General features: G+C 45.9%; 1 protein-coding gene across 1 annotated transcript; it reads left to right on the plus strand.

The window, feature by feature from the left end:
* Window positions 1-5395: 5395 nt before the first annotated feature.
* mapre1b (microtubule-associated protein, RP/EB family, member 1b) lies at window positions 5396-13893 on the plus strand. Its single transcript, XM_085146659.1, has 7 exons — window positions 5396-5552; window positions 7283-7413; window positions 7800-7945; window positions 9685-9886; window positions 9997-10106; window positions 10188-10340; window positions 10862-13893. The coding sequence occupies exons 2-7, from the start codon at window positions 7293-7295 to the stop codon at window positions 10904-10906; spliced, it is 777 nt and encodes a 258-aa protein (XP_085002785.1). The 5' UTR covers window positions 5396-5552; window positions 7283-7292; the 3' UTR covers window positions 10907-13893.
* The last annotated feature ends 100 nt before the right edge of the window (window positions 13894-13993 follow it).

Below are 13993 nucleotides of genomic sequence, written 5' to 3' on the forward strand. Positions count from 1 at the left end.
TTATCTATAGATGTATTATATATAAGAGACAAATATTGTTCGTTTAATATGTTGTCATTATTACATTTGGCTCAATGCTTACATATATGTGTAAAAAGCAAATGTACGAGCTGTGATAACTGTGTCTGATAAAATGAAGAGTAGACTGATATATGAAATATTCCTTTATTGGGTGAGAAAATCAGACCATGTCATAACTGCTTTAAGTCACACAGAATAGATATCAGAGCCTTAAACAGGCTGACTTCTGCTAAATGGGTCAAACTGGGCAGAAAGTCTACAAACACATAACATCATTATAGAATATGATGTAACACTATAGATCAACTTAGCTCAGAATATATAAAGCATATAAACAATTACAGCGATATGATGCAACAAACACAGCAGTGCTACTGATCCAAAATACTCAAAGCTTCATAGAACTGAAACAAACATTTATTTTTAGCTCCATTCTGCTGCTGATACATACTTTAAGTTTCTGAACATTAAACTTGTTGCTGCCTTTCATAGTGTGTAACTTGAAGGCCCTGAGTACTTTCTCCCACACTGAAAACACTGGATGATAACATTATTTGAACATTACCTAATAAGACTGATTCAGGACAGACAGTTATGTTAAACTTTTCTAGCAGTCCTTCACAAACAGGGAACAGTCTGTCTATCCTCTCCATCTGTCAGCTGCTGCTGGCTCTTCCTCCTCCTCTTCCTCACACACTGCTGAGTTTGTCCTGGTGGATCATCAGGGGTGCAAAGCCTCACAGATGATGTGCAGCAGTGGGTCCAATTCAGTCTTTATTGGCAGACTTCATGTCCATCAAAACAAGACAGGACCCCCCCCCCCCCCCCCCCAAAAAAAAAAAAAAAAAAACAAACAAAAAAAAAACCAAGGTATAAACCTTTAAAAAAAAATGATATATATCTATTAGAGATGGACCGATCTGATATTACGTATCAGTATCGGTCCGATACTGACCTAAATTACTGAATCGGATATCGGAGAGAAATAAAAAATGTAATCCGATCCATTAAATATCACGAAAGCACCTCACAAAACTTGCGACACGGCGTAACTCTGCTCATAACCGTAGCACGTGGGAGCAGTGTGGTCACGTGATAGAGCGGCTGTGGCGTGCGAGACCTGTCGGTGGTCTGGTTGAGTATTTGTAGGTTCGCTACCAAACCAGCATTTCATCTCCGAGGAAGTTTTCCCAGAGAGAAGTAAAGCAAGTGTGTAAGTTCATCTCTGAATGTCTGTAAAGCATTCCCACGTTAAGCTTAACAGATATATGGAGCGACTGCCGCTCTCTCTCTCTCTCTCTCTCTCTCTCCTGCTTCAATCATGAAACTGATCAATGATCAGCTGATCGTCTCTCTTGTTTGTTTTTGTCTCACTTTGCACCAGAAAGAGGAAACCAGCAGCTGAACAACAGCAGCACGTTTAAGCTTGATCAGCTGTTGTTAGAATTTATTTAATATTATTTCTACACCAGGATCTTTTTCTACAGCTGACGTAACTGTGCAGGGGCGGAGCTAGCAAAGTTTAGCCAGGGGGGCCGATAGGGCATGAACAGGGAAAAGGGGGCACAAAGACATACTTTTCTTTCTTATTCTCATTTTAAATGTCGAGCTTTTAATAAATAATTATCTGAATCTTACAACCAAAGTTTTAATCTGATGAAATATGTATAGAAGTCCATTACTGTATATAGTAACTGTTAAGCAGAGGTGGGTAGTAATGAGTTACATTTACTTGAGTAAGTTTTTTAAAAAAATGTACTTTTAAAGTACCTTTTTGCACGATACTTTTTACTTTTACTTGAGTACATTTGTGAAGAAGAAACAGTACTTTTACTCCGCTACATTTGCAAAATTTGACTCGTTACTTTTTAAAAAATAATTAGTTTAACACATTAGATAACATGCCGCCAGTGGAGTTTTCGGTAACTTTTTTACCAATGAGATGTGGCCATGCAGTCACATGACCAGTTTGAAACTGTGGCGGGCAGAGCGGCCCAAGCGTTTCAAAGTAGCGACACACGGAAAGAAGAAACATGAAAACATGGCAGAGTCTACGCTCGAGCTGAAGAGGATGAACACCTTTGGCCTCACATACAAAGAATGTTTCTCTTAAAAGCAGCACAAAAGAACAGCTGTGCCTTCAGCGTCGGTGTCTGCAGCGAGAGCCAAAACAACAACTTTTCAGCGTGAAACAACTCAACTTGTGTAACCTGAGGAAACGGTAAGTTTTCTCTAAATATGTTTTTAGCTGTGGTTAGCTGGATGTCAGTCTTATTTTTGCTAAATATGCAGAAATAGATGCACACCCATACAACTTATGGTAAACTGAGCTGCCTGGTATGTTGTAGATGCCTTGTTCTGTTTTCTCTGAGGCTGCTGTGCCCTTTGGAGCAAAAATGAATATAAAGTTTACAGCATATCTTGTCACTGGAAATTGTTTGCACTGTTTAAATATTAATATTATTTACTGTAGGTTTTGGTGAAAAAAGCTTTGTTGTGAAGAACTGAAATCTGGAAATTAGAATTGTTGTGCCTTATTTTGTTGATGTTTTTACTTATATTCCTGTTGAAAATACTAAAACTTGTATATTTATTTATTTTTGTTTGTCTGATAGCATTTATTTAAAAAATAAATCGGACATTTCAAACAGTTACTCATTACTTGAGTAGTCTTTTCACCAAGTACTTTTTTACTCTTACTCGAGTAACTTTTTTGATGACTACTTTTCACTTTTACTTGAGTAATAATATTTTAAAGTAATGCTACTCTTACTTGAGTACAATTTTTGGATACTCGACCCACCTCTGATAAAATGTCACATTCTGCAAGCAGACTGTCCACAACAATCCGTCGAGCTCTATCCCCTGCACTCTGTCCCAAACATAGACCACGACAGTTGTAAGATAATACCCGAATAGACATCTTCATGTTGATACGTTGGTACCAGAAGGCGCAGTTATCCCCCCTGCTGGCGGAAGAGGAAGTAGTTCCTTCCAGTGTAGACGATCCAAATGATATAGTTTCTTTCCACTGTGTTCCTGTTAATGATAAACTACAAATTTACCCTAAAGTACTAAAATATCGATATTTTAATATGAGAATCGATTCTAGAACATAAATGACTGATATCGGAGGAATCGATATTTCAGGATCGATCTGCACATCTCTAGTTTTAGGAGTGACGGCTGTGTTTTGAGATGTGAGAGATTTGCGACGTTCAGTGCAAATCTTGTGTAGTTAGTGTGTAGTGTAGTCAATCCGGTCATTAAGTGATGACGTGACGAATCCTACTTCCGGGCCTAAAGTAGTCTGCGTTTAATATGCTTTTGTGTTGTTAACATGTTTAATGTTTTGTATTTTCTTCTATTTAATTACAAAAAGCTCCTAAAACAGTCAGTGATCACTGTTGACCTCCCTCGGCTTTTATTACCGCTAATCATTTATTTAAGCTCAGTTTTTAAAACCTTAGGATGTAACTACAGCCCAGCCCATGCAGCAGTATATGAATGACTAACCTCGTATTGTGGATGGATTATCTCAGTTGTTCTCCTGCTGAAGTTTGGTCCTTTTACAGCATCCTGCCATGCGATTACATTTGCTCCTGACCACCGAGAACACTCACGTTAACTTTTATCCAGTGGAAAAAAAGTTAGCTTGTTTATGCTATGCTAACACAGCTGTGTAGCTAGCGGTCACGTAGCACATCGTTATATACCAGCTAGCCAAACTTCAGTAACCCTACAAACGTCACTGCTGTTTAGTTTTCTATCTTCATTTTAGTTGGAAGTGATAACAGAGCTGTACGTTTGAATTTGTTTCCAAAACCCCGCAGTCAGGACATGCTATATTGTATTAAGATAGAAGCTAGCGAGCTAACTTCCTGCTAACTTCTAACTCCATTAAATGTCATAAATTCCGTTGTCATGGATGCCTGGATGTTAAACTCAGTTGTTACACCTGGTAGAGCAGAACGCTGATCATTTTATTACAGATGTTTTTCAACTCTCATTAATGCCATTGTGATCGTTTGATATATGGACCTGCAGCGGAGTTTAGGCCCAGACACGGCTAGTGACGTCAGACTTAACGACCGGATAGTTTTGTTGTGTGTGTCAGAACAATGAGGCAAAAATAATTTGTGTGGCATCAGATTTGATGCAGAACAGCTGATTGTTCTGTAAATAGTTTGAAATGTTTATTTAAAAAACGCCTTGGCAGCATTTTTAGGTAAACAACTGCAAAAAACTTTACATAACTCAGTTAATTATAACTATATCATTATCTGCCCAACATTGGTCATTATATGCTGTATTTTGCAGACAGAGTTACAGGACTCTCTCCCAGACCACAGACTCATAATACAAGTCAGAGCTTTATAAAAAAAGAAAAAAAAAGAAAAAGTTGTGTTTTCAAAATTGGAGTTCAAGTTATTTTTACTTCCAATAGTGTTAACATGCTACAGGTCATGAACAAGATTTTTTTTTAATTTTCATTGTAAGTGGGCTAAAGCAGTTAATTAAATGTAGTCTAATATAAATGTAAATGCTGTAATTTGATTATTTTAATAAACCATGTAACTTGGATGATTCGATGCAGGCGTGACCACAGTGCACACGTCTGCTGTTGCTCACAGTGGTCCAAGGGACGCTCAGGGAGTTTGTGTGCTTGCTCAGACACGTGAAAAATTAGAGGGAACATTGGTGTGCAGTCCTGGTGGATTTTAGCAGCTGTGTGAGAGCAGGGGACATGGCAAAAATAAATACACTCACCTGCCACTTTGTTAGGTACGCCTCTTCAACTGTCCATGACACAAATGTCTTATCGGCCAATCGTGTGGCAGCAGCTCACACGCGGTGAAGACGACCTGCTGAAGTTCAAACTGAGACAATGAAGATTTCGGTTACTTTGCTGTGGTTCTTTGGGCCCTTTAATACCAACAGATTCAGGTGGTGGCCTTTTTTCAGTAAAATCAGTTCATCTCTTCTCTCTTCTGGTCTTTATTTGGCGTTAAGCTCCTAAAATCTCCATGTAAATGTAATCTAGGCTGTTCTTCCATTATTCAGCTTCCTGTGATAGCAGAGTGAAGGCCTGCTGCTGCAGGAGGTGGGAGTGCACATGTTTCTGTGTGTACAGGAGGAAAAGGATGTTACTATGGTTATTGGGATGTCGATACGTCACTGAGTGACGTAAACCTGACCCACTGCTCCTATAATATCAGGATGTTTTTGTCGTGAATGATGAATTTATTGAAAATAATCATTTTTATGAATAATGACCTCACCATAGACCATTTTGTTCTGACGTCTCCGCTTCCGTCCGCCGTCCTTACGTTTAGGCGTTTCCCTTTACGTATTGACGTCATCGCATCGCTTCTTCCGCTGCCGGTAGAGTGGACGTGAGGAAGAGAAGAAAAAAGCAGAAGAGGAACAAACGTCGAAACGAGCGCAGGTTGTTTTTTTATGAGAAACATTCCCCGCTGAGAAGAGTAAAAGCTCCAAGTTCGACAACCGCGAAAGAAAACCGGCTGCAGGTAGGTTTGAAGCCGGCCGGAGCGGCTGGATAACGGCGGCGCGCTCTCTTAGCTTCAGTGTTAGCATGTAGCTAGAACCGTGCGATCCCGGAGCCTCGGACCGGGCACCCCGGGGGCCGAGCTCCAGTTCTGGCAGTTGCCGGTACAGTGACGGTTTAAACCGCTATTAACGGCTGTTATCTGGGGAGGTTTGACTCAATAATGGCCGAGGCTAACGGGAGCTAACCGGGCGGTGCTTCAGGGCGGGGGGACCGCCTGCAGGTCCGGGAGGTGACTGACTCAGCCAGCCGGTGTGGGCGCGTTTAGCCGATGACCGAGCTTTCTAATATTAACACAGCTAACGGTCAGATAGCGGAGCTCGGCCAGTGTCTTCCCAGTGAGCCGGACGCTGACCCGTTCGGTGCTTGGAGCCGCGGACCTAACGTTGGTGATCACCGCTAATGTTAGCAGCGTGTGGCTAACGGTCACTTCCTCACAGCTCAGGAGCCCGGCCTCATCGGGTCAGCTACAGGGGCCACTGCCCACCTTTAAAACTTTATTTTTGTTCCTCTGAATAAAGAAAACGAAAATCTGAATTTAACAGCAAAGATAAAACCAACTTTTCTTCTTTGAGAAATATGCTAATCTGCACTCACTGGAGATGATATCTGAATAATATTTGAATAAATGTTGGAAGATGGTTTGTTTGTGATAAGGAAAACAAAAAACCCAACAAAAACGTCACTGTTACTTTCAGACTGACAACTGATGGTTATTGGCTGTTGATGTCTGTTTATTAACCTTCACACCTGGTTGGTACCTCACCATACGTGACTCCGCCCACTGTCTGCTCAGCTTCCTGTAAACAGCTGTAAGCATGATGACACTGTTGCTGAATCACACAAGTTTTTATAGCAACATTCACAGTGATGTCACTAAATGAAATCAGCTGATGGACCTGTCAGTGTTTACTACCTGCACAGGAGCATTTTTTCTGCTGTAGATTTTCTGCTGGTCATCGATGGCATTCAGCTTCCTCTCCTGAGAGGATCTCTTGGTGTGAAGGCTGCTTACAGATGACTCCTACAATAACCACATGTTTTGGCCTTTAAGATGTGACAGCTGACCACATCTGTACATTGTGTAGCACTGACCTCCAGCTGCAGAGGACATGCCTGAAACAGGCATCGTCGGGACTGCTGTCTGTTTAGTTTGTGATTTTTGCCGCTGACTCAGAAAACCGCGACTGCTCCTGTAGATAAAATGCTTTGAGTTTTAAATTGTGCTCATCCGGGAGGTTTGTATCTGGGTGTGCCTGCAGACTCGTCCTCAGCGGCAGATTAAATGTTGGCTGAAGGTTGCAGCTCGTTATCTGACGCAGAGCCACAGTACGAGCAAACGCCAAAGAGTCGGTTCAGATCCACATTTCACCCGTTTCCATCACAAAAGGACAGGAAGTTGTGCTTTTTTTTTGTTTGTCTTGTCTGAAAAACAGAAATTCTGAGTTTACTGTGATCAAACTGCACTTCATGAACTTTGTTCTGAAATTTGACAAACCAAAACAATTACTTTTCAGCAATTAATTTAAAAAGAAGTGCAGTGTTTCCACAGAGCAGAGGATTTATCTAATCGGGTCATCCTCATTGACGAGGTCCTGATCCAGCAGGTTTAAAGTGACAGTAACAACCCGACGAGCTGTCGGTGTGATGGTCACCGTGTGTGTGTGTGTGTGTGTGTGTGTGTGTGGTCAGGTGACCGACGATGGCTGTGAACGTGTACTCGACCTCAGTGACCAGCGACAACTTAAGTCGCCATGACATGCTCGTGTGGATCAACGAGTCTCTACAGATGAACCTCACCAAGATAGAAATGCTGTGCTCAGGTAAGCGAGGACTTCTTGTGCCGTTGTCTTAAATCTGCAGCTCGCCGAGGGACCGCCTTCATATTTGACACCTAAACGTACGTCAGGTGATGATCAGATGATCTGATTAGTCTACAAACCCTATCCTGACCCTTTCAGGTCACCGTTGAACAGATTCAGTCACACTAACCTTTCTGTGGCCTCACGCTCTTCTCGTCTCCGTATCCTGAGCCGTTAGCGTGTGACTTCTATCACACAGTCACATCACACAGCAAACAGGAAAGAGACGATAAAAGCTATTTCTAAAATCAAACGTGCAGTTCGTCAGTTTTGATTTCTTGTGTGTGACGCCTCCGTTGACGCGGTGTTTCCTCGCCGCCTGTAGTCAAAGTGTTTCCTGTGTCCAGGTGCTGCTTACTGCCAGTTCATGGACATGCTGTTTCCCAACTCTGTGCCTTTGAAGAAAGTGAAGTTCGGGGCCAAGCTCGAGCACGAGTACATCCACAACTTCAAGCTTCTGCAAGTGGCCTTCAAAAAGATGGGCGTCGACAAAGTAAGTCCTGCAGCTCATTGATGAGTTTCTGTTGGCGGTGACGCACAATCCTCAGATGTTGAGATCATCCGTTTCACAGATGCAGACAATAACGTGTTTAAACGTTTCTGTTTGACGGCTGTAATCGCGTTCGTACGGATGCAGGCCGCACCGCTCTGTCGTGAAGCCGTTTGGCTCGCGGTACATCACGTCGCTGGTTCTTTACCTCGCAGCATGAAGAGAGACGCCCGCTGCTGTGAACCGATGTTATATTAAAACATGAAGGATTACAGGAGCAGGTGGTTTAAAGCACCTTTACTGCGATGATTGGCTCTCGTTGAAGCTCGCGTTCGGGTTGTTTTCATAATGAATTTCCTTCCTGTGGTTTCCTAGTGATGGTCTTTTGTTGTGAAGCAGGAAGCATTGGCGTAACTGGAGCAGGGGTGTGTTCGGCCTGAGCGACGTGAATCACTGAGGATTAGCGAGGATTTGGTTTCTGTGGGAAATCCACAGCTAATTACATGCTACACTGTTCCTGCCACAGTGAAGTCGTTCAGCTGAAGCGAGGACACAAATCCTGCGTACAGCATGAACGCAAGGAATTGCGGCTGATCCTCGCCCTCTGAGCGCTGTTCTGCAAAGACGCCACCACCGATGTCACGCCCACTTTCTCGGAGCTGAGAGCAAACGAGCGCCCTCCCGATCTCTGAGCTCAGTAAACGCTTACCTGATGACTTTACGCTCTCAGTCCGAATGAATAAAGGATGAAGTTCAGGAAGTGATGATCCCATCAGAGCAGCAGAGGAGTGCGGACATGTTGGCGCGGCTCAGGAAACGTCCCAGCGAGCTTTGAATGTGCACATTTGCTTTGTTTCTTTTTACTGAGGCTATTTAAAAGCTTTAAAGACAGCGCAAACATAAAGGCAGCGGAGGAGCGCGGCGCTCCCTCGCCAACAGCTGTGATCTGTAACCAAACACCTGTTCTTACAGCAGACCGGACTCGGCTTTGTGCTCGGCTCGCTGCACATCTTTGAGGGTTGAAAAAAGCTCCTCAAACCTTTGAAAGTCTCTGTTTGACTTTCTCTCTTTTATTCGCCTTCGTGGAAGTTTCTTTGTTTCTAGAGCTTCCTGTTCTCTGGTCTTTTTAGCAAACTGAGCTTCATTAATGTCGGCTCAGTTTGTCCTCTGGATCCAAACGTGTTTCTCTCGGGATGATCTCTGAGCTCCTTCCAGAAAGTTTTAAACACTGTGCTTCAGACGTGTGCAGTCCAAAGAGCTGCAGCTCGACGGGCGGAGACGAGAACGTTGAATTCACAAGTCTTCGTGGCGAGGCGCTTGTTTGGAACGAGAGGTGGTGCAGAAACAAACCTGAGGTCTGATTGTTCAGAACGGTTAATTTCATTTTGGCAAATGACAAAACGGAAAGAATGAACGTGTCGGGTGGGGGGGACTCGAGGGCCGGCGTTATCAGCTGATGTAAATGGCTAAATAATGTCCACAGAGGTCATGAACTAATCGTCTGATTGAGGTGTGCTGACCCAGGGTGAGATGTAAAACCAGCAGGACGCCGGCGCCCGAGGCCTGGAGTTGGACACCGCTGCTGTGGACGGTTTAACGGTGTCGGTCCAGGGTGGGACTCACAGGATGTCCGTCAGACTTTAAATGTCAAAGAGACAAAAGTGATGAAACTTGAGTTTTTATGTAAACCCTGCAGTCAGAGCGCCGCTAACAGCCTGGCACCATTCCTCCGTCTCTTCCAGATCATTCCGGTGGACAAACTGGTGAAGGGGAAGTTCCAGGATAACTTCGAGTTCGTGCAGTGGTTCAAGAAGTTCTTCGACGCCAACTACGACGGAAAGGAGTACGACCCCGTGGAGGCGAGACAGGGGCAGGACGCCATGCCCACGCCCAACCCCGCCACGTCAGCCCTCAACAAACCACCCAAAAAGGCCCTCAATCAAGGTAAGAGCCGACTCGTCTGATTGGTCAGATTTCAGATGGGTGACGGTTACAGACGGGTTTAGAAGCGCTGAAGTTTTGATTGTGTCGGTGACCTTCTGATTTCTCCTCAGCTCCTCAGAGGCCCCCCGTGGCTAAGGTGGCGCCCAAGGTGGCTCCGGTCAGTGCGAAGAAGGCGGGGACGGGAGGAAACGACGAGGAGGTGGCTGAGCTCATCAATGAGGTCAGAGGGCAGACTGTCGCCTCTGTAAGGACGATGGCGAGGCGAGGAGTGCTGATCAGGTGTCTCTATCTTCGTCCACAGATGGAGATGCTGAAATCCACCATCCAGGACATGGAGAAGGAGAGAGACTTTTATTTTGGAAAGCTGAGGAACATCGAGCTGATCTGCCAGGAGAAGGAAGGCGAGGGCGACCCGACGCTGCAGAGGATCGTCGACATCCTCTACGCCACAGACGTGAGTGATTAGCTTTCACTAATTCATGAATCACGTGGCTAAAATTACAGAACCGGAGGATCCATCTTTACTCTGCAGCTCAGAGATGACACAGCAGACATCCCTCACACTTGATTGGCTGAAATGTGCTCACAGGAAGTGCCATTTGTTGCAGTGTGAACAGCTGCTGTGGATTCTTGCAGAGGCATGCAGCTCCCTGTGTCAGCCTCCCACGCTGCTGCTTCAGTTACACACATGTATCGTTATTGTTTTTATGCAGATCAATGTTTTTAATGCGCTCCTGAGCTCGTTCGTGGCTCTCGGCCGCAGGCGATCCCAAAACTTCCAAAACCACCTCGGGAACGATCATAAACACACGTCGGCACTTTGACTGTAAACACATTTAAAAAGTGCTTCTTCACTGGACACACAAACACTTTCATTTGATATAATGCAGCACGGCACATGATTGGTTTGTAGTGCAAACAGGAAGTGACATTTCGCGCTGAGCCTAAAACTGTCCCGTCTGCGTTTGTCTCCAGGAGGGCTTCGTCATACCGGACGCTGAGGATCAGGAGGAGTTTTAATATTCAAGACTGCAGCAACGTTTCTCGTAGACGTCCTCGCCCACCGACCCGCCTCCACACTCCGATCAAGCCGAGCCTTTGGTTTTTATATCCAGCGCCGAACCCGGCCTCAGCTTGACCCCCCCCCCCCCCCCCCCCCCCCCCCCCAAAAGTACCTGCTGGACTTCTCCCTCGTCTCACCTTCGACAAACATCCTTTACCGCGAAGCCTCGGCCCCGCCTCTCTCCTGTTACTCCATCTTTCCCAAAACCGGATGGTGCCAACAAACATATCTGGTGTTTGTAACGAACTTTGATTTGAAAACATGGTGATGATGTTCTCTGTGTGTGTGTGTGTCTGTGTGTGTTTGAAGCGTGGAGATCCTCCTCCGCAGACCCGGCCCACTTCCCAAACTAATCCCGACACATTCTGAGCGAACCCGCTGAGGGTTTGTGCAGGTTTAGTCTGGGACGCGGCGCCGCCGCCGGCTCGTCTGCTGGCCTTCTTCCACCATCTTTATCTGTGCTGAGCTTTTGTAAATTGATGCTCCTGTTCTTCACGCCTCCCACCTCTCTCCACTGGTTGTGTTTTTGTGTTTGGCACGTGTTGTTCACCTTTCTGATCGCAGCCACGTCAGCGCACAGATTTTTCCCTCACACTGAAAATGTTCCTCGTAGCACATCGGACACGTCCGGCTTCCTAACGAACTGCAGGACGTGTTTGCGTTTGGCAGCCTTCTGATCAACACGCCAACGTTTAGTAAAACAGAACCAAAACCAGATTGTTTTGTCTGTTTCCTGCAGCGCCCTTAAACATCACGGAAAATCCAAATGCTGTGCGCTCCGAGCCGAAACCCGACTGAGCAGCTGGGGGCAGAGGGTGGGGCACCTCCACCCTCAGGCTGTGCTGTCACTGACTCCGCCCCTGTGATGCACTCGCTGTAACCTTAAACGACCCCCTCTTTGGTTTGCACAGCAGTCAGCTCGTCTTCAATCTCTGCGCGCGGGTTAAACGCCTGTCCGGCTGCTTCGGGCTCGCGGCCGATTGGGTCTGCGGACGCTTCCTGTAAAGTTCGGCTCGTGTCCTGCGTCCGGGTTTAAGCGTATTGCTTAGCGTGTCTGCAGACGCGTCCCTGCAGCGCTCTGTCGTGGGTCTGACTGGAGCCCAGTTTCTGAAATGTTCCATCGATGGCCTTAATCTTTCTTTACTGTGTGTTTGTGTGTGCGTGCGCGCTGTTTGTGCGTTTACTGTCAGTCTGGAGGTCGTTGTGGGGAAACGCTCGGCGTCCGTCTTCCATCAAACGCTCCCAAAAGTGTGCGGCTGAGGCTCGGTCCGCTCTCCTGCTTGTTGCCTTCAGCGTTTGACCTCCAATCTTTTCATTTCTCCATCTTTTTCAGAATGTATTTTCTGGAAGAGCGGGCGGAGCCTCGTGGGGGGGTTACCGGCTAGTTATTTGGTCTGTGCTGCAGCACGCTATTACTTTCGGACCTGCGGAGGAAAACTGAAGTAGTCTCCTAGTTTAAGTTGTAGTCCGGCTTCTGATTAATGCGACAGATGTGAAAGTTCATAAAGGCACGAAAGCAGGTTTGAAAGCTGCAGGATGTCTCTTTCCAGAAGAATGTGAACCACGCAGAAGAAAAGGCACTCGTGAGCCGTTTTATGCAGGAACTATTTTCCCTCTGCCGTCTCCATCCGCCGGTGACAGCTCTCTCACGGGCGGAGGGACCCGAGTGTGGATTTGGTTTTCTTTCTGGAAAGAGACATTTCTGCATCCTTTAAAAAAATCAAAGAACTTTTTAATTTTTTTATTTGTTTGCGTTTTTTTCAAATTTTATTTTTTGCGTGTGCCGTTTAGCTCCGTCATAGTGACGAGTGGGCGGAGTTAAAACAGGCTGGATCAGAAGCCCTGACGGCCGGGCAGAGGTGGTGGAGATGGGTGGGGGTGAAGACAATTAAACATTAAACTTTACGTGAACTTTATTTTGGCACGTTTGTCCGAATGAATTTGTTGAAACTTTTGCTGGCGTCACGTTAAAGCTGGCGGCGTGAGGAACTGGAGGCGGAGCTTCCCTAGAGACGACGTCAGCAGCGTCCACTGCTCTCGATGTTTCAGTCTGTCATGTGAGTTGATGCTCTCAGGGGAAGTTCGAGGTGCTGACCCCATTAAGCCCCGCCCCTCCAAACCAGTAAAAACCTTCAGTAAAATTCACACGAAGCTCTGAACTGAAAAAAACGTCACGTCGGCGTGAAACTGTGACTTTCTGTGTCAATCTTTTTTTGAGGGGATCAGAGGAGCAGGAAGTGAGCTAAAAAAAGCTCCTCTGTGCTCTGAGGTATCTGATGTTGAACCAAAACAGGAAGAGCATGGCGGCATTGCTGCGTCCACATTACCGCTGTCTTCAGTAGCATAAACGTCTTCAGCCGGTGACCCTCCGCCATGTTGGGCTCTCAGCAGCACAGAGTTGGTAGAAAAGAGGTAATGGTTCCTTTCTTCCACCCCTGTGGTCCCAGTAGCCAATCCAGAGCCGGCACGGAGCATCTTCACCTGGACACACAGCTGCTCTGTTCTTGGAGAACCTCTGAGGGCGAGGTCCCAGCATCACGCTGGAGGAAGAGCAGCGTTACTTCCTCAGTACTGCCAACATCAGGTGACCAGGTTAACGGCGCTTCTGTCTTTGTGCTGAGAGTTTCAGACAGTCGGTGTTTTCTTCACGTCTGAACACGGTCTGCTTGAACGATGATAAGTGTGTCACTGTAAGTGTTAGAAGGACTGTGGTGGTGTTTCATGTCTGACCGGTGCAGAACGTGTCTGAGCGAAGGGAAATACTCGCTTTAAAGGTAATGATGCTTGACTGACCTCTGACCTCTCTCCCCTTTTAACGGTCTGTGCTGATAAGCGTGCACGCCGCGGGCCAAGCGCCACCCGAGTCTTCTCTGTCCGGGCTTCTCTCTGTGTTTGTTATACTTCTTTAATAAAGTTTCGTACAGACAATAAAACAGTATTTCCACGCCTGAGTCGGCTGTTTTCCCTCCTTTCCACAGAATCACGCTCCTTCAGGTGTTTGTTAAAAACCACTCAGAGGCAGCAAAGCTGACAGCATGATGGGG

This window comes from Neolamprologus multifasciatus, chromosome 20, assembly GCF_963576455.1.
Source record: "Neolamprologus multifasciatus chromosome 20, fNeoMul1.2, whole genome shotgun sequence".
In the NCBI taxonomy this organism is placed as follows: domain Eukaryota; kingdom Metazoa; phylum Chordata; class Actinopteri; order Cichliformes; family Cichlidae; genus Neolamprologus; species Neolamprologus multifasciatus.

Bases quoted from the DNA above. Each gene is read 5' to 3' on its own strand.
- mapre1b (XM_085146659.1), top strand. From the start codon at position 7,293: ATGGCTGTGAACGTGTACTCGACCTCAGTGACCAGCGACAACTTAAGT. The intron at 7,414-7,799 runs GTAAGCGAGGAC...TCCTGTGTCCAG, and splicing joins GATAGAAATGCTGTGCTCAG to GTGCTGCTTACTGCCAGTTC. The intron at 10,341-10,861 runs GTGAGTGATTAG...GTTTGTCTCCAG, and splicing joins ACATCCTCTACGCCACAGAC to GAGGGCTTCGTCATACCGGA.